The sequence below is a fragment of the Carassius gibelio genome, chromosome B12 (assembly GCF_023724105.1).
Source record: "Carassius gibelio isolate Cgi1373 ecotype wild population from Czech Republic chromosome B12, carGib1.2-hapl.c, whole genome shotgun sequence".
NCBI classification, from domain to species: domain Eukaryota; kingdom Metazoa; phylum Chordata; class Actinopteri; order Cypriniformes; family Cyprinidae; genus Carassius; species Carassius gibelio.
Window position 1 is genome coordinate 22,589,467 of NC_068407.1, and position 23,867 is coordinate 22,613,333.

Here is a 23,867-nt window from a genome sequence, read left to right on the forward strand (position 1 = left end):
GGTGCTAAGTTCTGCCAGAGGTATTTAAGATGCTAATGAACAGATCAGTAGCTCTCAGGTCATGTGGAGTGTGAAGCGTTAATGTGTCAGGTCATCACAGACTATTGGTCAAAATATTGGAGACATTATCTCTGCTCCTTCTGAGATTGAGAGGTCACATTTTAGCAAGAGTGGGATGTGAAAAAGACCAATCCAATGAAAACAGACAGTGTGTGTTTGCTTATGAAGTTGCACTCAGACATGCTTCACTATTTGAGCTCATGTAAGCAACAAATGTTCAAATCTGGTTTGATTTCCTGATCAAATTGTTCTCTTGAATTCTCATTAATTACACTTTTCATATAAATAAAAGTGACACCACTGCTAATGAATACTTTTTTACTAGTGGTGATCATTGTTACCTTTTTCTGAGGTAAGGCATATATACATATACTTTACTTTTTGATAAAAAAATAAATATAAAAATTACTTAAACACCAAAATCACCAAATACTATATATAAAAAAAGAAAACTACAATATCAAACAGCTTTAATCAGCTTAAGGGGGGGGGGGGGGGGGCTGGAGGCGTGACGTGTGGGCGGAGCTAAAGAATCACGAGCGCGAGTAAGCTTTTGCGTTGAGAGCGTTTGGAAGCTGTGACATTACCGTGAGGGAAAAAACATCATCCAAAACAATCCATGGCTAACAGTCAGATTCAGCATATATTTATGATCCAGAATCAGATCCAGAGGCTGAAACTGAACGAGAGCAGCAGCAGCAACGATGTCTCTATGTAGTATGTATTGAAACTGTATATATTTGCTTAGCGGTTTTGGAAAATGACTAAGTTCCACTTTATGTCGTCTTTTTTTTTTTTTTTTTTTTTTTAAGGTGTACATGTGGAAAGTGCAGTTTGATGACAACATCGCATGTTGTTTACTTGATGTGCTTACGCGCCGATAGCTAAAACACAGAGATATTTGAAGCAGTTTTACTCACCGCATGCGGTTCCAACACAAGATCGTGACCCTTTTTCGTTGGGATTGCATCATCCTTAAGAAATAAACGATACGCAAATCCGGCGTCAAACTGGGCCTTGTTTGTAAAACAAGCATCTTCGAAATGCAGGGAACAAACACAAACACTTGCACAACTCCGTTGATGCTCTGTAAAAATAAACTCCATCCACTGGTCCCTTAATGCTGTTTTTTTTTTTTTTGGTAATCTGTGCAGGGTTGTCTTGCCCTCGCAACCAAAAACACACTCCTTTTGTGACTTTTCGCGATGCTCTCGCTCTGATCAGTGAATGTCTGTGCTCTCAGTGCTCTGCTATACGGGAGCGCACGCTCTTCCGGCAGACGTGCCTTAGGACCCATATAAGGAAATTCCGCTCCATTTAACGTCACACAGAGCCATACTCGAAAAAAACTTTCCGAAACTTGTGACAAACCGGAAAGAGTATTTTTGTAACAAAAATACTCCTTCAAATGTACAACTTATTTTTTGAAACTTTGTCTATGTTTAGCATGGGAATCCAACTCTTTAACAGTGTAAAAAACTCAGTATGCATGAAATAGCATTACAACCCCCCCCCCCCCCCCCCCCCTTAAATTTCCAGTATGTTTTGTAGATTAGTGCTGTTTTGATGCTGGTCGAACCAGTCAGGCCAGCACATAGCCATGCTGTTGGCCAGCAAATCTTAGTTAGAGATGCTAGTCAGTTAACAGGTCTTTCTGGTGATGCTAGTTAACCAAATAAGTCTTGCTGGTTAAAACTAGTTAAGAAGCCTATTGGAAGTCTTAAAGGGATAGTTCAACTGAACATTCTGTCAACATTTACCAATCCTCATGTTGTTCTAAACCTGTATATCTTTTTGTGGAGCACAAAAGAAAATCTTTTGAAGAGTGTTAATAACCCTGGACTCATTGATTTTCATTGTATGGCCAACAACCTCACTCAATATCATAAAGGTTCTTTATTAGCAACAATTGTTTCATGAAAAACCTTTAACATTTAATTATAATAAAGGTTATATATATAGTTCTTTAGATTATTACCACCAAGAAAAAGTAATGTTTCTTATTTAAAAAAAATGTTTGTTTTATTAAGAATGTTTTTTCTTCTGACATCACTCTAAAAAAATCTTTTTGGAACTTTTATTTCCAAAAGTGCATTTCTCATGTTCCACAGAAGAAAAAAAAGTCATACAGGTTAGAGACGATATTAGGGTAAGTAATTGATATAAAAATAAAATAGTAAAAATAAACATAAAATAAAAAAGTAATGATAATTTTTGGGTGAACGGTCTCTTCAAGTCAAGATCTGAGAAGTTGAAAATTACTTAATGAGATGTTAACTGGAAAAAGAAAAAAAGAAGAAAAAAAGAGCACACTGAAAGTAAGAAATGTTTGGTATTGCAATTCCAGCATAACAAACACAACTGGACTTGTCAGCAGGAAAATCCTCTACTGAATCTGGCTATTATTAAGATTGTCTTACCATGGTATCTGCCACAGAACTGTAGTAACTGTCCAGAGATAGATCACTTCCAATGGTCCGCAGGCCTTTACTTGAACCACATGCCTTACACATTGCCGCATTGCCCATGATAAAGAGTGGCCCAAAGCTTAGCAAAAAGCTGCACTACACTTTGCATCAACCGAGTTTCCGCACTCACTGTGCCTCTCCCAGTGATAACCAACCACTGAACATAAAATCGCTCCCTGGGAGATTGATTCTCGTTCACATGCACTTAGCTTTATGGGCTTGCATTATCCTCAGTCTTCAGGTAGTACCCAGGAGCCCATTCAATTATCAGCTTCAGAGCATCTATCCAGCTAATGCAAAATCCCCCAAACTTTCATGTCTATTTTTCTCCTTAGGTTCCGAACATCTCTTATGTGCTCTCTCTGATCCCTGCCCCGTGTCTTCTGTGAGAATCTGTGTCCGGTATTGGCACAGACGCCTTGGCTCTTATCTCCTCTTCTTTTCCGGTCTTGTCTCTCTTCCCGCCTGGCTTCGTAACTGACAACTGTGGCCGCAAATGTGTCTCCCACTGCTATATCAGGCCGAATATCCACCCCGTCCAGGATCCAGGGCTGGGTTATTTTTAACCCCTCCGGGCCCAAGCAGCAAGCAAGGGCCAGCAAGGGGCAATCCTACTGGGGAAGAGCCAGCTGGGAAACCTGTCCTTTTCCTCCTGAGGGCCAGGAATGTGCATCCACCGGGACAACTGAGGAAGAGGGTGTTATTTACAGAATCCCTTGATTGGTTGTCATACCCTCCTTGGTCTTTAAGATCCCATACATTTGGAAGACTATGTAAATCGTGGAACATCATCTAAAAGAGGTTCTTATCCTCAAGTAAATCTCTTCCAAAATGGTTCAACACCACATAAATCCAATTCATCATCCATGATGAGTGTCACTGAGTTAAAAAGCTATAGCAATGGCTACAGAATCAGACCAAATGGAATCGAGGCATCAGCGTCTGTGGGTCATCTCTGGTCCTGAGGCAGTCCGCATTGACCAGACCATTATTCAGCATTTGGTTGACTTCCACTACAGACAAAATGAGCTGCCAGTGACTGCCCTGATCAATGGCATGCCCCCAGTTAACCAACCTACTATAGGTTTTACTACAGTTAATGGGGCAATAATGACAAATGTGTTTAAACAGTAAAGAACACATCATGATTAGCTTTTAAAAACAAAGCATTATGAGCTCTATGTACAAGTACAACTGAGAATGTAAAGTAGCTTGAGGCATCTCTATTTATATTTACTTTTTTTCTTCACCATGGTATATTAATATACAAAAGTAATTCTCAGGAAAGATTAAAATAATAATAATAATAATTATTATTATTATCTCATGCTTACCCAGGATGTATATCTTTAATGAAAAATACACAAAAATTTGAATATACAGTACAATTATCGTTTAAATGAACTGTTTTCTACTTTCCATTTTAAAATATCATATATTTATTGCAAAGCTGACATTAATCCAGTCACATGACCTTTCAGAAATTATTCTAATATGCTGATTAATATTTTTGTTACAAAAAAAAAAAAAATCTTTTTAAATGCATCCTTGCTATATAAAGCAATTTTGTCCCCAAAATGTAATATATTTGTAAAATATAACTAGGCTCTCCTATTTAAAATAATAGTAATATTTTTAAGGAACCAACATTATAAAAGCACATTATTGTACTATTTGGATGTAAATTATGTTATACCTTAAAATTTCCAGATGCAAACTTTAATTCTATTATATTAAATATTCTCAGCTTCTTATGCATCTCAAATTTAATAACCTGCTAAGATTTCTAGTTTCATAGGCATTTAAAAACAATGTAATGATGACACTGCCAGTCAAGTAGTTATAGGTTGCAGCAGGCCATCCAGATCAAATATCTTAACACATTAAGTCTGTTTTATGACACATCTGTGCTGACAAGACAAACACTTTTACTCTCATTAACACTGTTGCTTTTTTAACCATTTCCAACCTCTCTTTAGTGGTGATGGACATTTCATGAATGATTCATGCATTGCGTCCGTCACTTGACGACTGTACAAGACCCTAGAGGAAAAGCAGTCATTTGTGTTGCATTATAATTTTTTCCGGATTTGAATATGATCAAACTTTTATGTGAATTTTAATGGGAAATTCAGGGCATTTTAAAGGAATAATTCACCCAAAATTGTAAATTCTGTCATTAAATACTCACCTTCATGTTGTCCCAAACCCATAAGACCTTCGTTCATCTTTGGAACACAAATTAAGTTATTTTTGAGAATTTCTGAGAGCTCTCTGCCCCTCCTACAGCAAGGATACTACCATGATCAAGGTCCAGAAACGTAGCAAGGTTATCGCTAAAATAATCCATTTCACATCAGTGGTTTAACCGTAATTTCAAAGCAATGATAACACTTTTTGTGTGCAAAGAAAACTATATAAAATAACGTCTTTATTCAACGATTCATCTCCTCCATCTCACTCTGGTGCCATTTTGGAGAGCATCGAATGAACGTAAACAACGTGTGCAGCACCACACGGAAACTTTGTTTTTGTTTGGATCAAAGGGTAAACAACGTAGATAACATATCCACATGGCGCAGCGAACACAGAACAGCATACATTGTTTACATTCACTGCATACTATCCAAAATGGCATTATTAGCATTAATCTGTTATGAAGATAAATGAAGGTCTTACGGGTTTGGGACGACATGAGGTTGAGTAATTAATGGCAGAATTTCTATTTTTGAGTGAACTTTTAAAATGAATAAAAAGAATGACTGAAGATTTGTTAATTTTGCTGAACAAGATTGAACAAGGTGGTAAATATCCCTACTTCTTGGTTGTTTCTCAGAAGAATTGTATATATTCTAACTGAATAAAATGAATAAATCTGCCATTCAAAAAATGTAATCTTTGATTCAGTAAAACATTTTCAAAACTTGGAAGTACTTGGCAGATTGCAAGAACAAAACTAAAGCATTCATGAGTTAAATCAAAAGGTTATGTCATCTCATATGTAGCCAATGAAATGTTGCACTCTAGAGACAAATCTGCATACAGGATGATCCTATTTCCTAAGCCTCTTCCAGTATCTATGCTCCGAAACAGGTGCGGAACAGCTGACTACAGGATTTATCCCCAGAGCTCATCTTCAGCACAAAAAAACACTCAAATGCAACCATAAAAATTTGCAGTAATTACTGCATGTAACAGTGGTGATAACTTTATACACATCTGAGAATTAAAAATTATTATTAATAATAAAGAAACCATGAAGGCAAGTTATACGAAACAAAAGTAAAATAAACTAAGATTTTGCATTAACTTCTGCTAACACTGAAAGCACCAAAACGAACAATTCACATAGAATAAGTACAGAATAAAGTATGAAGAACATTGACTGGACATTTGAATATTATAAATAAATCTATTTTAAATATTATTAGGGCTGTGTGTGATTACACTTTATTGACTTTGCAATGATAAACGTAAAGATTTTGACATTAAACGATCGCAGAATTCTTTAAACAAACACATGTGATAGGTCAGCTGTATCTATGACTTTGAGTTTTTCTGAATTGAGGTTTTTAAGCGTTAGTATACCTTGCGTTTGCGCTCTGCTCTCTCTCTGTGTCTCTTGCGTCTCTCTCTGGCTTTTGCGAGAGCCTTTATCTCAGGAGGTTGTTCCAGTTCCCGTGCCTTTTTCAGGTGCGCTGCTGCATGTGCCATGATGAAAAACTATATCCTATATCACTTCAAATGTGAAATAGTCTCGTATGGTTTATGATATTAATGTATTAAGATGTCCTTTTTCTGCTTTTCCCAATGGCTCCTTTGAATAAGGTGATAATGGACACTCTGTGCCAGTGTCCTCCCACAGTTCACTCTGAATAACTCTTTAGACTAAACTACTCTGATCCAGTGTGAATTCCCTCCTCAGTGTAGATTATCATCTCCTTTTCCCCCAATAGAGAGTTATATTCCAGTCTATTGGTTGGATGAAGAGAGAAAAACCTCACTTGCTGAATCTGAATATATATCACCATGTGTGAACTAGGGATGAGAGAGAGAGAGAGAGAGAGAGAGAGAGAGAGAGAGAGAGAGAAAGGAAGAGAGAGGAAGGACCTTGTCTGTCCAGATGTAGAGGAATCCAGCTATATTCCATCTGTAGGATTAAGTGTGTGTGTGTTATTTGTGTACTTCATAAATGTGCATGTATAAGAATAAAGATACAATTAAAAAGTCTTTTGTTTCACAGAAAAAAAAAACATAAAATCGTTAATTAAAACTGTGTGACAAACAGCAAGTCTAGAGACACATAGCGTGCTGCTCTGAGCTGGGGAGGAGTTTGGGGAAGACCACAGTGGAGGCTGTCAGAAACACTGGGAATAAATCCACAGGGGTAACTGTAACCCACATATACAAATCTACCTGGAGGGGAATGGTACGCTCCAACACACAGCTAGTGTAGGCAAAGACCCAACTGGTTCAAAAAGGCACTTAAACCTGAAGGATGCTCCTGTGGGGTTGTACAATAAATCCCCCTGAATTTGATGGTTTCTGCTAAACCACTGCTGATGCTATGGAGAAAGGAATCTATTTCTTAGAAGGATCTCACGTAAGCTCTGACTCTCAAGATAGTCAAGATAGCCCCGATAACTACAGTATTGATGCAATAAAAAAGTGACAGTAAATGTTTTCCAAATAAATGCTTTCTTATACAATGTCACAATTTGTAATACTATACTTGTGAGGAAATTTGGCCCCCATGATGGAGGGAATACCAGGACACACATTTTTTCACCACACTGCAACTGTACATGTTTTTTTCTCAGTCAAAATACTTCTACACCACCTTTTGGATTGCAAAAGTAACTACACATCAGTAATTTAGACCTCGGCACACTGACACCTGCTGGTTAAACCGCACACTATAAGAAATCCCTACATCTACCACTGTGTAAGTCCTTTAGGTAAGACCTAAGACAAGCACTGAACACTAAGATCTGAAAATGTACTGTAGTTTTTTACATATTAACTATAGTTATGATGTTGTAAGATCATAGTAGGAACAGGTGAAACCATTGATGCCACTTCACTATCATGGTTAGAGCAATGGAATTATGATTTACGATTGTTTAAACATGTAAACTTCAACAGATTTCCCCTGGTCAGGAAATAGGGAGCAATGAACACTGTGTAGGGACCATGTCAATGGGAACACAGTTCATGTACGGAGCTCACTTCTATCGAGATGATTATCTGACGCAGTGGTGTTTACAAAAAAACGTGCAAAATATGCAGAGCTGGGGGGCGCAGGGACTGGAATTGAGAACCACTGGTATTGTCATTATAATCAGTAATTATGTCCCCACTGGATGCAACAAACACCTTGTTTATAATGGGTTTTAATGTTTTTGTCCCTGCGCCTGGCATCACAGTACAGTAAGGGGTGTAAGATTTCCGTCACATGCTTGAGGTATTTAGCCAATCACAATGCACTGTATAACTGGTCAATCAGCGTACAATGAGCTTTGTAAAAATCGACACATTTCAGAAAGACGGGGCATTGAGGAGAAACAATAATGTACAGTATGTGGAAAATAATGTGTTTTTTATATTTGTAAATAATAAACTCGTTTCATTACACCAAATACATAACATCATATGACACCTTTAAGTACAAATTTTCTGTCAATAATCTCCTAATTTGCTGTTTATTAATAGTTAGAAAGGTAGTAGTTACATTTAGATATTGATTAGGGATGTAAAATAGGGTCATGCAGAATATGTGTCTTTTTAAAAGTATGCACTAATAAACAGCCAATATGTTAATAATAGGAATGCTAATAAGCTACTTTTAATAGGGAGAATTGGCCCCATACTAAAGTGTTACCATATAAGTTACAATGAACAATATTTTTTCCATTTCTAAGATAAACGTACAACTGTCTTAGTTGAAAAAAATCTTCTTCTTTTTTTCTTTTAAAAGATACTTTTAAAACTTTTATTATTATCATTTTATTATTTTCAGAAAATAATATCACAGAAAACATGCAGTTTTTTCATTATAAAATATTTTATACATCTTTTTGTGCCCCCTTAATTGAATTCATAGTAGACTACAAATTAATCTACACTAGTCTCATTTTATTTATAAAAAAAATAGTATTTTAAAAGGTTCTGCATTTCAAATCTGAAATGCAAGCTCTATTTCCAACTCTGTAAAGTGCCATTCCACCACACTTATACTGTAAATCATTTGATATGAATAAAATATATTTTGACTACAGATGATGCTAGATTACAGTAAGGCATTCTCATCCTTTACAAACACTGCATCTTCTGTTATTTATTGACTTTGTAAAAGCAATCGTTAAAATGCAACAACAACAAAAAAAACCTGTAAGACATTGATCCTTTATGACAATTGATAGTCTTCAGAGTAGAGCAACAGCTGTGTAACTAAAACAGACACAGACTTACACAGAAGGCAAGGGCAAAGATGGACCATCAATCAAGCTCCTTCAACCTGGAGGTTAGACCCAGTCAATCAAATTAAAAATAAGCTATTTCAGTGTTTCTCAATTTACAGATTCTATAAAACAAACATTTTTTGCCACAATGCTAGAGAACTGTGATTAGTCACCAGTATGTTGCTATACGCAGTTGTATTTGTGACTTCCTAATGACCTTATAATGTAGCAGATAAAGATCAGACTGTAAGACTGCTGTAAATATGTTAAAAACACCAAACCGCAAGAGAGATTTTTGACATATGGTTCATTTGAGCTTGAAAAGGTCTTGTCGTGCTGATAAATGGACAAGCAGAGGACAGGATCAATACAGTGATAAACATGAGCAGTGTCTGCGGAGGCGCCAGGTCTCAGATATCTGTGTGGAGAGAGCAGTGCTCCCAGGGGAATACAAGTTATCATCATCTCTACACTTACTGAGCATCATTACCCAGGATGCTTCTGTTTCGCCCATCACAGCTGCTGTGACTGGCAAATTGAGCTGTGTCAGAGAGAGAGAGAGAGAGAGAGAGAGAGAGAGAGAGTGAGTGAGAGAGAGAGCTTTTTTTATGTGTACACATGTATTATCTAACAGATGATTTTTATACAGAGAGACTTAAAATAAAGGTTTTAAAAGGAGGTTTTTTGCAATGCAACAGAATTACCATTTTTGGTTCCCCAAAGAAGCCTTTTTTTTCTTAGTGTAATTTATTTATTTAGTTTTATATAATGTGAAGAACCTTTTTCCAATACAAAGAACCCTTTGCAAAATGGAAAGTTACCATGGATCTTATATGATCTTCATGGAATCATCACTGCCAGCTAAGAATCTTTGTTTTTAAGTGTGTACAATATATTTACGATAGGGATAATACATTTTAAAACTGTAACATCTGTAACATGGAAACATCTCCACTAAAAGTGAATGATAACAATTGAAATTTCAAAAAGTAGATGTAAGTGTGTATAGTGTGTTGATGTGTTAGTCAGTGTGAATGGTCATAGCTGAGTCTGCACTTTTTGACTTACATCATCTAAAACCTTTTCAGTCTTGAAGCTCTTAAAGTGTTTGTTATTAAGCCATTAGTCAACGCATCGATCTTTCATAAAAGCTCACTCAAAGTCAACTCTAAATTCCATTTCTCTGATCCATCACTCTAATGCTCTCGATGTAGCGGCATGAAATGCAGCAATATTGAAATATTTGGCCAATGCAATAGTCAGTATTTATTATGACCAATAACCGACATAATGTCTGATATTTGGGGGGGGGGAAGGTATTTACTCTAAAACCCAATACAGAACATGCTGCAGATTAAATCATAGCATTAAAACATCAAAATTAGGATTGTTCTGCAAGGACGGGTTAAAATGAATCAGAAGTGACAGTAAAGACATTTTTCTGTAAATTCTGTTCTTTTGAACGTTATACAACAACAACAAATGTAGCATGGTCTCCACAAAAATACCAGCACAACTGTTTTAACTGTTACAATAATAAGAGATGCTTTTTGGGACAGGAGATCCTCATAAGAATGATTTCTGAAGGATCATGTGACACTGAAGACTGGAGTAATGATGCTGAAAATTCAGCTTTTGCCATCAAAGGAATACATAACAGTTTAAAGCATATTACAATAGAAAACAATTTTCACAATATTAATATTTTAACTGTTTTTTGATCAAGTAAATGCAGCTTTGGTGAGCATAAGAGATTGCTTGATCAAATAAATCTAAATGAATGAACTTTTGGCATAAAAGTCTTTCAAAACATACAAAATACTACATATTCATAACTTTTGAAATGTACAGTAGTATCATAGAAAGGATGACTGTTTAGTATACTTGTAAACTAGCACAAAGAAACAGTAGGCTATACTATTTATAAACTTCAACAAAGCATTTTTGAAAAATTATTACAAAACATTAAAATGCCAATACAGTCACAAATATGCCTTGCATTACTATTAAAAAGCATTGATGTAAATGCATACTAGTTTTAAAGACTCAATAAAGACTAACACACACAAACTCACACACACACAAAGAGACAGCCATTTGCAAACAGCTGGTACAGTCTCCCCTTAGTGGGCTACCTGCCTAGACAGAATTTTGGCATCATATAGGCACAATCCCAATGCCTGAATCTGTAGCTAACAAATTATGCTGTCTCCAAAAAAAGTATTATTTTTGCCAGAAGCAGCAACTCTTACACATATATGTATGTGTATAATGCAATCCAACAAGATTACTAATAGTAGTCTGTTGACAGGACATTTCTAGTAATACTATCACAATAATATGTGCTAAATGTACTATTTCTCAGTATTTCTCTAAGAACGATTATATCTGTATATTTTGTCAGATGAGTTGATAATATATTTCTTAGATGATCAAATCCTACTGGATTTGTTGTGGGTCCTTTCTGCATTTGCACCAAGACTAGCTCTCACCATGTTATGGAGATGTGTGCATTATGTTGTGAAAGCTAAACTACTTTGTTTAGTCTTCCAAAAGAGGACACAACTAGAAATCAGTGGTTAAGTTGTATTTAAAACTGTTCCAGAACAGTTCAACCCAAATATTCAAATGTGTGCAGTGCATTTTACGGAGGACGAGGACTGTTTCCTGTGAGAGTAGCCTACAATGCCGGTGTCTGTTTCTATAAAGGTAGGCAATTCCAACTTTGCAAGGACAGTCTGGTGCTTCTGACTCACAATCTGTAAGTATGCTTTCATATTTAAGGAATTTGCCACTGATGATTCAATCATGAGTTTTGAGCAGTGTAAAGTAGCGCTTGTTTGTTTGTATTTTCTCTAACACAAATGCAGACATGGTTTTAGGTTTAAGCAGCGCGATATTCAATGCAATGTTTAAAAACATAGTATAAGTCATTATAATCAGTAATTATGTCCCCACTGAATGGAACAAATGCATAGTTTGTAATGGGTTTTATTAATTTTGCTCGTTGAGCTGGGCCTTGGCTTCACAGCATGGTAAGGAGCGTAACATTTCCATCACACACTTGAGGCATTCAGCCAACAACAACACTGGATAGCTGGCCAATCAGCCCACACCTCGCTTTTCAGAACAATGAGCTTTGTAAAAAATCAACGCATTTCAGAAAGGCGGGGCATAGAGGAGTAACAATAAAGTACATTGTGGAAAATAATGTGTTTTATGAACCTTAAAAAGCATTAATACATTTCATTACACCAAATACACAAAATAATATTATTTTTAGCAACTTAATATGACCCCTTTAACCACAGCCCGTAGTAAACACGAAGGCAACCCCCTTCTTTCTTTTCTCACTCACGAGTGTAAATGTCATGCAGCTGACAGTGAAACAGCGCCACTTCTTCCAGACACAGGGCTGAAAATTCTCAGTATTGATGAATTTACTTCCTATTTCATTACATCATCAAGACAATGGGCGGAAACCTCCCTGCCTGCTTTCTAATGTCAATGTAGAAATAAACCGATCAATGATCACAGACTCAGTTTCATATCAGTAGAGACCACACCCAGTCAAAACACTGACAGATGCACAGAGAGAGAAAGAGGGCAGTCGCTGAGGAAGAGCGTGAGAAAGTCACATAAAAGGCGAGAGATGAAGGAAGAAGTGTCATGAAAGAAAAAAGAGCGAGAAAGACAAATGCAAATGCATCTCAGAGAACAACAACCTTGTAGAATTCACTTTGCTCAAAACAACCCTATGCTCTTCGAGTACACGGTTCCAAAATGTCCTACCACTAACAATTTGTTATCTTTCATTGCAATACATGAATTATATATATATATATATATATATATATATATATACCTCCTTCTAATTAACAGGTTTAACTACTTTAGTAATTTAAAAGAGTAAAAATCTTAATGTTTAAGCATAATTTTCTAGCAACAGTTTGGACAGGGCCCTTTTCTCTTCTAACATGAAAATACCTCTATGTATAATGCAAGGCTCAAAAAGAAATGATTGATTTAGTGTGTGTTAAAGAACTTGACTGGTCTGCATAAAGCCAAGTCCCAATCCCAGCTGAACACCTCTGGTGCAACTTTAAATGCAGACCTTGAGCTAAAAACTCATCACCAAACACCAATGACTATATGGACAGAAGTATTGGCACAACCCCTTCTTTAGAACAGAAAAATGCACTTCCAAAACTGGCAACAAAGATGGAAACTTAAATTAAAAACTGTATTTCTATCTCTGTTGAAACAGTTTTGGAAGTATCTAAAATGACTGTTCCCATAAGTCATTGTTGTTAACGTCTACATTCTATCATACAACTCTATAATAAACTATGACTTTGTCCTCTACACCAACAGCATACAATACATGATGAACCATTCACTTACTGCTTTAGTGTCTGAACCATCTTAAATTAACTTTGAGTGCCTGCAAAAAAGAAAACACCTTTACAGAAATTCAAATAACAGTACGGCCAGAGTCCAGAAGCTTCTTATTCTTAGCCCAGCTCATTTGATTCTGCATGTACTCTAGAGAGAAGGAAGGACACATGTGGTGAAAATGAATGCGACTGGAAGATATGAAAACTGAATGCACTCTAATTCGATTTGAAGTGGCTAGTTCCCAGTTAGGGTTTCTATCTCAGTCGCTCTGCTGGTCTGGGTTTAGCTTAGTCACTTTCTTTCGAAAGTCAATTCTTGGACAGAGTAAACTGCAAAATGGAAAATAATTTATGCAGAGAGCCAAAAGTCTGGAAAAATTTCACTGATATCTTAGTGACCACATGTCAGTTCAGTTCAGGAAGAATCCATAGACACCACATTTCCCATTGGATTGAAAATAGTCTGCTTGCAAGTACAAGTTTAAAAAAGCATTTGATTTATATGGCTTTTTCATGCAGTACCACATTTTTTACATTTCAGGGATGTATTTCTCAAAAGCAATCAGGATGTTGCAAAAGTATGATTTATTAAATATTTTTGAAAGAAATCTTGTATACTTGTGCAAGCTGCATTTATTTGATCAAAATATAGTAAAAACTAGTAATATTGTTTTCTATTTTTAAATATTTTAAAATGGAATTTATTCCTGGCAAAGCTGAATTTTCAGCATCATTACTCCAGTCACATGATCCTTCAGAAATCATTCCAAAATGCTGATTTGCTGCTATTATCATCAATGTTGAAACCAGTTACGCTACTTAACATTTTTTAGGAAAAGCATCACAATTTTTCTAAATTATTTGATGCATATGAGGTTCAAAAGAACAGATTTTGTCATTGTCAGGCAGAATTAAGTTGGCAAATACACGTAATCTGAAGTCACATGATTTATTATTTATCAGTTGTTTTAGGGAGTGGCTTTTTCCACTACACAATAGATCTGATATTTTAGTAACCACCTCACATGACTGCAGAACATATCCTATGCATCCAAATCACATTATGACAGTGTGTGGGAAAATATATGTTTTGTAAAATCAACTATTAAAAATCTTGATACCTTATACACTGAAAGCTGAGATTCCTTACAGCTTTAAAATGGCAAATACCAATGCCATTTTAAAGCTGTAATTTTTTACCAGACAATTAATCTCTATAATATATATATATATATATATATATATATATATATATATATATATATATATATACATATATATATATATATATATATACATATATATATATATATATATATATATATATATATAGTTCAAAAGTTTGGTTGATAACTTCAGCATCACCTTTGAAAAAGTGAAGGTGAGTTTTGAAAAAGTGAGGGTGTGTATTAAAGGATTTAGAAAAAGTGGCTGAGAGGGAAAGAGAAAGAAAGGATGGATGGATCAATAAAAGTATGCAGACAGCAGACAGGACAGCAATCACATCAGAGCATCAGCAAGCCTCTGTAAACACACTCTACTCAATTAGCTCTCTGGGAAGGGCAGGCTATTGTGTATGCATGTGTGTGTGATGAGCCTTTCTGTCTTCCTTCTCCTTAAAGATGCTATCAAGTAGCATGCAGCATAGGACATTACCTTGGCAGACATCTGTTAATGTGTGTGAGGTGAACCTGTATTTGGCTTTATATGTGCATAGGGTATTTCCATCACTTCTACTTAATCATGAGAATCGACCTAAAGACTAAGGCACTATGTCTATTTGTTTATTCATGTTTCTAAGGGCTTGGAACCCATTTCAAATTTCGACTTTTTAGAAGACAATCATTACTTCTCAAGGACCGGTTACTTAATGCATCCATCATATCTTTAAAATTGTTTCTAATCCATCCACCCATCTGTTTTTCACCCATCCTCAAGCTCTCATTGATCCAGTTTCCAGTCTTGCGGGAAGTCTTGATTGGTGTTTCATAAATATTTTAATGTATGAGATGCATACCACACTCTCACCCTCCCCCTTCACCCATCGCCAATCAAGTGGATTAAAGCAAGGCACTCCAGTATTGTTTTTCCTCTGTTCATTTTGGTCTATTTTGCTTTTGTATTTTCTCTCAAAAAAAATGTAAAAAACATTTTCATGCACTGAGCCAGAAATCTCCACTTAAGTAGCACCAAATATTACTTTTATTCCTGCCTATATTATGAGGGATTTTTATCTCACTTGCCTGATTTACGTAACATTTATATAACTTAACAATACATTTATATATTTAAAAACATTTCATATTTAACCAGTGATGGGGAGTAACAAGTTACATGTAATGGAATTTATGTAATTTGATTACAAAATAAATGTAACTGTAATCTGTTACAGTAACTGAGAATAAAAGTATGTAATTACTTAATTGCAGTTATGAAAATTTTTACAATTACAAAGGGGGTTACATCTGAATACTTTCTCACACATACAGATTTGATTCATTTCTTTCCCAAACTGCATCGAATGCTCTAAAATTAATTAACAGTTGAAAACATCCATTTGACATTAGAAAACTAATTTAAAAAAATAAATCTTATATAATTACATTATTTTTATACAGTTACACTACTTATTACATTTTTAAATAGGGTAATTTGTAATCTGTTACCTATTACATTTCCAAAGTAACACTGTATTTGCCAACTGTGGCATTTAGTGCATATCTAAATAAATAATGCCTCGTTTGCATATTTAACATACAGAAAACATATAATACAGAACAATAACATACTGTGAATAATAATCAGATGGGAACATTTTTCTGTGAATTAGCATTACATCAAATCCAGACAAACAAAATCTACATCTTGCATCTTGGCTAGGTTTTTAAAGACAATTATGATTTTAATACAATATTTTAATATATTATTTTTCAGGCATTAATATCTAGTCATGCCATGCTATGCCATCTTATCTTGCAAAATATTATTGTTTATTGTACATCCACATTCTGTTATAGTGGGCTATTGTTTATTGTTATTTCATGTTAGCTATTTCATTATCCAAAGTAATATATGGAACCTAAAGTGTTACCAATTAAGCATAAAAGTATAAATATCCCATGTACTCTAACATGAAGAAATTATTAATACATTTTTAGAAAAACACTGGTTGAAGTAGTTTCGAAGTGATTCATGTCAGCTACCGTTTACTGACTTATTGTCAAATGGTGTACATGCAAGGACCGATTCATAACTTAAACATAAAGTATGTCAAGTACGTAGCACTATAATCTTGTAATAGTTACGATAATATTAAAATTCAGCGGTACAACGAATCTACCATACAGGCTGCTGCAGTTTAGCAAACATTAACCTTTATTGCTTCTGTGCAAAGTTTCATATGGCATTGAAATCATAATGTGGGCAATGATGATAATGGATGATCATGGTCAATAATGATGATCATTAAAATTTTAAGTTGTGTAGACAGCACTGGACAGCGAGGTTGCTATAGAAACAGTCCTCAGAGGGCAGGCCTGGTCTGGCACCCACTATCCACAATGCAACAGCATGCAGCTGTGTAATGCAATAAAAAAAACCTTCTGCTCCATTACAGTCTTTTCCCTGTACATCACATCATACTTCCCCCCCACGGGGAGGAGGGAGAGGGAGACTGCAAGGGTGAGCGAATATGGACAAATAGAGGACAAGAGAGAAATGATGAACAGAAATGGTGAGCCACACAAGCTCTACACATTATATAGCACCTGTCCAGATAGTTCCGGCTGCAAAATAAGTTACAGCTGAAAGCAGAGCCATAAATTATTGAGTATAATATATGAAACAGCAGGATGGTGATATATTCATGAGAAAACTTCAAAGACATCACGGCAGATTGATAATTCCACTCTTTGTTACTCAAAAGACTATTAGTTACTTTGTATGTGAACTTGAAGGGGTTGCAGAATTACAGAGCATCTATTAGCCTCAAGGTAATGCAGGATAAGTGAATGAATGATAGAAAGGGAGGAGTCGCCTAGACAGGCAATAATAATCTCATTCATACATATACAAGAAATGTTACAGAATTATTCCTGTTGATCTAAATCTTTGGAGTTTTCAAATAAATTTTAACATGAATACAATGATATACTAATATTTCATATGATTAGATCACACACGTTCACTGACCACCTGACGCATATTACACATCTGTTTCTGTTTTTTTGAAAATACCAACCACTTTGCCCACTACAGTGCTCTGTACAGCAGTGTTTGTGCCACTCTTCCATCCTACTCACAACTGGCTCTATGCGGCCGAAGAGCAAGCGAATATCACCCTCCTAACCAGCCCTGCAGGTAGAAACACACTTCCCACTCCTGAGGGGAACCAGAGTATGGCGGCAGGAATGACTACACTGATGGTAGCCTATTTTTAGACCTGCATCACAAGCATCATAACTTAGTAGGCCTGCTGTTCTCGGACCACTCCCTCTCCTCTGCTCAAGAAGTTAGTGCACAGAATTTAGCAATAGACTGCAGTTTAATTGAATAAAAATGATGCAATATTACTTCCTAAACTGACTGCTGTAATGACATCCAAACCACAGTTGCACTACATTTATTAATTGCTAGACTTCCACAGATTCAACTGAACATCGTTTTAGCCAGTGAACAAAGACTTTAGGACTGCCAGATGGTATTCATGCAATAAGATGATGCCTGGGTGTATACGCCTGCAGTGCTTGGTCCATTACTAAAATCTAATTACCTAGAGAGACCCTGACAGCACTCTCTCATATCATAACTCAGGACCCAATAGGAAACTGCATTAGTGTGCTTTTGACAGGAAATAGCTTTAGAAAACAAGTCCTGCCCAGTCTTTTGGCATATGGACAACAGGTAACATGATATTTTTAAGCTGTGCATATTCCATATAATCAATATTTGTATAATATTTGCTGAATGAAATCCAATACATGTTGTTTCTTTCTAATTTTGGGGTGCTGATTCCCAAAAAATGTTCCTTTCTTAACACAATGTGCATTTTGTAGCATTTTTGTTGTTTTTTACTAGCGACAACCATTTGTAAAGTGAAGCAATTTTGTACTATCCATGAATCACCAGAAAAGCTGCAACAAAGGCATGATTCCTGTGTCCCTTTGTGCCAGGTTTTCATATGCTCGAATGATTCTGAATGCATTATTTTATGCCCAATCCTAGGTTAAAATTATGGCCAGTAACAGATGAACTTATTGTTTGATGCTGTTTTTTATGTAAAAAATTACTTTGTGCAAACTAATGTTAAATGTAAAAATATAATTATATATATATATATATATATATATATATATATATATATATATATATATATATATATATATATATATATATATATATATATATATTACGACCTAGCATCATCATATTAGGTAATATTTGGCCATTTTTGCAAATAAGTAAAATTACTATTATATATATATATATTTTTTTTTTAATTTCAAGGTGCATATATATGTAAATGGAAGCCCGTTTCCACAAAGGAATAAAAAACAAATCTTGTTTATCTTAACAGTTCTGCCCTTTTTTTTCTCAAAGATGAGTTTGAATATATATATAATTTTATATAGAAAAATTGGGGGATATAAACTCAGAACTGATACAAGAGCTATGCTATGCATTGTCATGGCTGAACAGTTTATTTCATGCCAGCTAAATCTGACGAGAGCACTTAGCAAAGGGCACAACCATGATGTCAGAGCGGAAACAGTAAAAAGACAGGTTTAGGATACATCAGAATGGATAGATGAAAGGCAAATTTAGACCTAGAGTTTAAATGTAGTTCAACAGATCATATATAAAAAAAATAAAAAAATAAAAACACCACAGGCACTAAGCCTTGACAGCTGTAAAAGTGAAATAATAAAGAAAATAGAGTGGATGTATCTCTTGGAAAGCTCTGAGCAGCGAATAGTAGCTCACAGGCTACACCTTTGAGTGACACAGAAGGGCATCTGTGCATCCATGCAGACAAGCTAAAGCCCTACATGACTCAGCCAGTCCATCACTTATTTATGGCTGGTTTTTATTGATGAATTGGCTTATGATATTTCAAATATGCAGACGGGGAAGGTGAGTGAGGCTAAGCTTGTTACTGTAGGGTTCTTAAGAGAATGTGACATACAAAAAAACTGTTTAAATTATCTTTTTTATATATATTTAACAGGGTCATCAGCTGTGTTTTCATGCGTAAAACACCACAGTCAATAAACTGAATCTCAAGCAGCGCTACTTAGGAAACATGCCAGAATGGCACCTAAGCATCAAAGCAATGCTGCTCTAACTGTGCACTTTGTCAGGTGTGAAATCTCACTAACAGTCAACACACACGGTCACTACAGCATCACGCATAATAGGCTGGACCAAGATGAAAAGCGAATGCAATGCATACACAGGAAAAAAACTATATAAAATGGCTAAATATTAGCTCACCATGAAGAAAAATTAAGGTTTTATGAACTGTGAGAAGCATGAATTGTAAATGTGATTGATTAAAATGTGATTGATTAAAATGTGATTTTTGTTTATTCTGCAAGTAAAAAAAGTCACTGTATAGGCTTTACAGTGAAAAACACTAATAACCTAAAAGGAAACATGACAATATTGGTTATGGTTAACGGATAGGATTGCTATGATAACATTTCTGTAAATTTAGCAGATAGATAGATGGACACTGTGACAACGCTGCCATGATGAAATGAATACATTGCGATAGTCTGCTGATGCTTCAGAAAGATTCGGTAACCAGGACAACGCCTCATCCTCCGCATCATGGACCATAAGACCGCGAAAGTGACACGCTCGCCCACACACACACACACACACTGACCATCAAAAAGCGGAACGTATCGTTCATTCCACACACGCACACACTGACCTGGCGGATGCGGTTCGGGTGGGGTGGAGAGCCTCCTTCGGGTGAGGTATTGTTGGATGAGGCCATCCTCACGTCTCGGACGGAGCCGCCCCTGCTCTGACTTTCTGCCGAGCTTCTTGACATTCAGGCTCAGCGCGCGATGTCGTCTGCGAAACGGAATCTGACAGTCCCGATACTCCGGTGGTCGAGACCCGTGCTCCGGCCTCAGATGTCAGGGCTCATGTTGTGGTTGTGTTAGAGAGTGGAGACAGACGAATGTCCTGTGGTGTGACGGCACGGCGCGGTGCGGGTCTCAAGCGCGGTGTCCTGCGGCACTCCGGCTGCTCACATGCACAGGCACCGATGCTGCAGTGCTGAAACACTGACCGAGGTGGAGGATGAAGAAGGGTAATTAATGATAAGCCTGAGAAAAATACACGATGGTGTAACAGAAGCGCAATATCAACGATGTTCTCATCGGTGTGTTGAGTAGCCCCCTCCCGTGCTTTTCTCTCTCTCTCTCTCTCTCTCTCTCTCTCTCTCTCACACTCCCCTCCTCCATAAGCCAAACCCCCACTTACACATGACGAGGCAAAACCAAAATCGATTTAATAGATTGTATTTTTGAACATACAGTAAGCCAGTAGTAGATGGACAGTTAAATCACACCAATAGGCTAATTCAGAAATTCTTTTAATGGCAAATGATAAAACCAAGGTATGTGCAAAGCAATTATGCTACACTTCATCTGGGAGATAACTACTTTTTTTCCCAATAGAGTATATAATGGCAGGTTTACAAACAGCAGGGATGTAGTAGCAGCTTAATTGTATTGCCATATCAACATAGCCTATATATATATATATATATATATATATATATATATATATATATATATATATATATATATATATATATATATATATATATATGGAGAGTTCATTTGCAAAAACAGATAAGGCTCAGATAAATAGGAGTCAAACTGCAATTGGGTTATTTTGATTAGGTAAAAAAAAAAAATAATAACAAAAAAATACTAGCTAACCAACACAATAAAACATGGCATCATAAAAAAATGTTTTGCAAATAAAACCACACACAAATAAATGTATTATAATTATATATTACATCTTTTATAGTGTTATTTTTAATGTTAAGTACTTATTTTACACTTGTATGCTTTATTAGCTTTACTAGCTTTCTTTAAACTCACTAACCCCAGATTGAGAATTCTTGATGTATTATTTAATGCACTTCACGTTGCTATTAACAAGTGGAATATATTCTCTCTCTGTTTATTAAAATACAACATATTAAATGATATAGTCAAACCAATATTAATTTAGACATTTAGTCCAAAATTTTTATACATTTTACTGGTAGTCCACTGTATGAAGAATTGTTGGGTATGTCAGTTTTGTTTATTTTGCCACCCTACCTTACATAAATGAACCATAGTGTCCTGCAACTACTAGTAAAGAAAAATATTTTAAAAAATTATATCTGGTGTCTGAACAATTTTTGGTATGACTGTATATGAAATGTTTTGCATGTATTATTATAAACACTTTTTAGGCCTTTATAGGCCTGAAACCTAAATAGTATACTGGAAATAAAGACTTATATTTGCAGTGTAAGCAGAATTATAGCATTTGGATATATTATGATTCACTTTCATCTTTCTCACAGCACAGGCAATAAAACAAAACAAACAAAAAAAACATTAAAAATATACATTTTATTAAACATCTACTTTGGAACAATACTTGACAACGATAACGGAATGATCATAAAGATGATGGAGACAGTAAGAAATTGACACTGAAAACTCATTTTTTAACTTAATTTCTCAGTACAGATTACTTAAGGTACCATTTGAACAAGAATCAGCTCACTTTTGCTATGAATAGTGTGTTCTGCTTTCACAAAAATAAACTCATGGATCTGAAACCATAACCAAGATGTTGATCGGCACGCAGCAGTCGCTGCTCAAATAAACTGGCAAATTGAAGGATAGCTTTCAAGCAACTGGGTCATGCAAAATATGCTAATGGAAATGCAAAAGGCAAAATCTGAAATAATTTATTCAACGTACTGAACTTACAGCAGCTAAAAGTCATTTCTCTATCTATTGGTTACTGGAATGCCAGTGTGAATCAAAGAAATTTGGGTTTGGAAAGGCACAGTATTACTCACAAAATGTTGAAACATTTTACTTGATTTCTCTTTTAAAGCACAAATGAGCAGTGAGCTAAAAAAAAAAAAAAAAAGTGCCTATTCATTTTAATTATGTTATACCAATTAAACCTACAACAAAATGTTTACATTTTGGATTACCAATACATCTTTTAGAAAAGTAAGAGCAATCTAGGTTTAAGAAACTAACCTTTCCTGGGCTTTGTTGCATTTTCATTGAAGCAGCAGCACCTAACAGCGTAATTTAGTGCACTGTAATCTGTCTCTGACCCAACCCCAGCACCATTACAGGAAGTCATTCTGAATATCTTATCCTCTCGATACACGTCAGACAGCAGCGAGCTGGTCAAGGTTGTCCTGGGAACGGCTGGTGAGGTGCGCCTCCAGTATCTCTCCAAACAGACCTCTCTTCAGCAGATTGTATGCCATTGGAAGCAGCTGACGTACCACTTTATAGAAATACTACCAAAAGTGGAAGAAAAAAAAAATAAAAGGTCAGTTGTCCGGAAGAACTCTATATCATGAAAAATCTGTCAGAAATGGCTGTTAATGTGTCTGCAAAGTGCAAGGACACGCACTCTGGAAGATGGCCTTGGATGGAAAGCAGAAAGCTATTAAAGGTAACAGCTATGCAGGCATATATATATATATATATATATATATAGATCTAAAGACCTGCTGAGGTAAAATATCCTTTGAAATATAAACAAACTGCAATATTGACACGTGAGATATATATATACATATATATATTTTATATATAATTATAAATAAAACTGTTAAACAGCATGTTCAATAGTAAATTAGTTGTTCCTGACTAACATTTGAGAATCCAGATACATAAGGTAAAGACAACAGCAGATACTAATGATAAAGTATAAAAAGTATAAATATAAGTTTGTGCAAGGATTTAAGGTTGAACTTTCGTGTGTGTTAATCTTACATGCGAGCCGTAACAGAACAGATCTATCCCAAGCTCATAGCCCATGCCGTAGTCACATTCATCATTGGCAAACTGAACAAAGGTGATCATTTCCTGGATGGGCGCAAAAGCTTTGATTCTCTCCTCATCATCTCTGGCCTCTGCAATCGCTTTGCAAATCTTCTTCAGACTTGCTACAGGTAAACAAAATGAAGAATAAACAAAAACTGTAAACTAAAGGCTTACCGTTTTTATCTCCCTTTATACTTTTCAAAAGTGATGTGGCATAATGTAATGCAACAAAAGCATTTTTCACACACTAGCCACTGTTAATGGTTGTGACAGATTTTCAGATTTACCATCAGTTTCTGGCAATTCTCTATATCCAACATTATTTTTATCCACTGGAACCACAATTCCTGCTCCATGAAATGTCTTTGTGACCAC

General features: G+C 35.7%; 3 protein-coding genes across 3 annotated transcripts in view; 2 read left to right on the forward strand and 1 right to left on the reverse strand.

The window, feature by feature from the left end:
- Positions 1 to 3,248, forward strand: part of LOC127969334 (ankyrin-3) — an 11,880-nt gene extending 8,632 nt beyond the window's left edge. Inside the window, exon 6 of the mRNA XM_052571208.1 lies at positions 3,049 to 3,248. Coding sequence (XP_052427168.1) covers positions 3,049 to 3,248 — 200 coding nt within the window. The remainder of the gene's footprint in view (positions 1 to 3,048) is intronic.
- An 18,773-nt stretch (positions 3,249 to 22,021) lies between these two features.
- On the reverse strand, positions 22,022 to 23,861 carry LOC127968865 (histone PARylation factor 1-like). The gene is made up of 3 exons (XM_052570240.1): positions 23,780 to 23,861; positions 23,442 to 23,614; positions 22,022 to 22,960 (listed from the first exon to the last, which is right to left on the reverse strand). The coding sequence occupies exons 2-3, from the start codon at positions 23,529 to 23,531 to the stop codon at positions 22,826 to 22,828; spliced, it is 225 nt and encodes a 74-aa protein (XP_052426200.1). The 5' UTR covers positions 23,532 to 23,614; positions 23,780 to 23,861; the 3' UTR covers positions 22,022 to 22,825.
- Positions 23,700 to 23,867, forward strand: part of LOC127969335 (low-density lipoprotein receptor-related protein 2-like) — a 36,939-nt gene continuing 36,771 nt past the window's right edge. Inside the window, exon 1 of the mRNA XM_052571209.1 lies at positions 23,700 to 23,711. Coding sequence (XP_052427169.1) covers positions 23,700 to 23,711 — 12 coding nt within the window. The remainder of the gene's footprint in view (positions 23,712 to 23,867) is intronic.

Bases quoted from the DNA above. Each gene is read 5' to 3' on its own strand.
- LOC127968865 (XM_052570240.1), bottom strand. From the start codon at position 23,531: ATGATCACCTTTGTTCAGTTTGCCAATGATGAATGTGACTACGGCATG. The intron at 22,961-23,441 runs GTAAGATTAACA...CACTTTTGGTAG, and splicing joins TGTTCTGTTACGGCTCGCAT to TATTTCTATAAAGTGGTACG.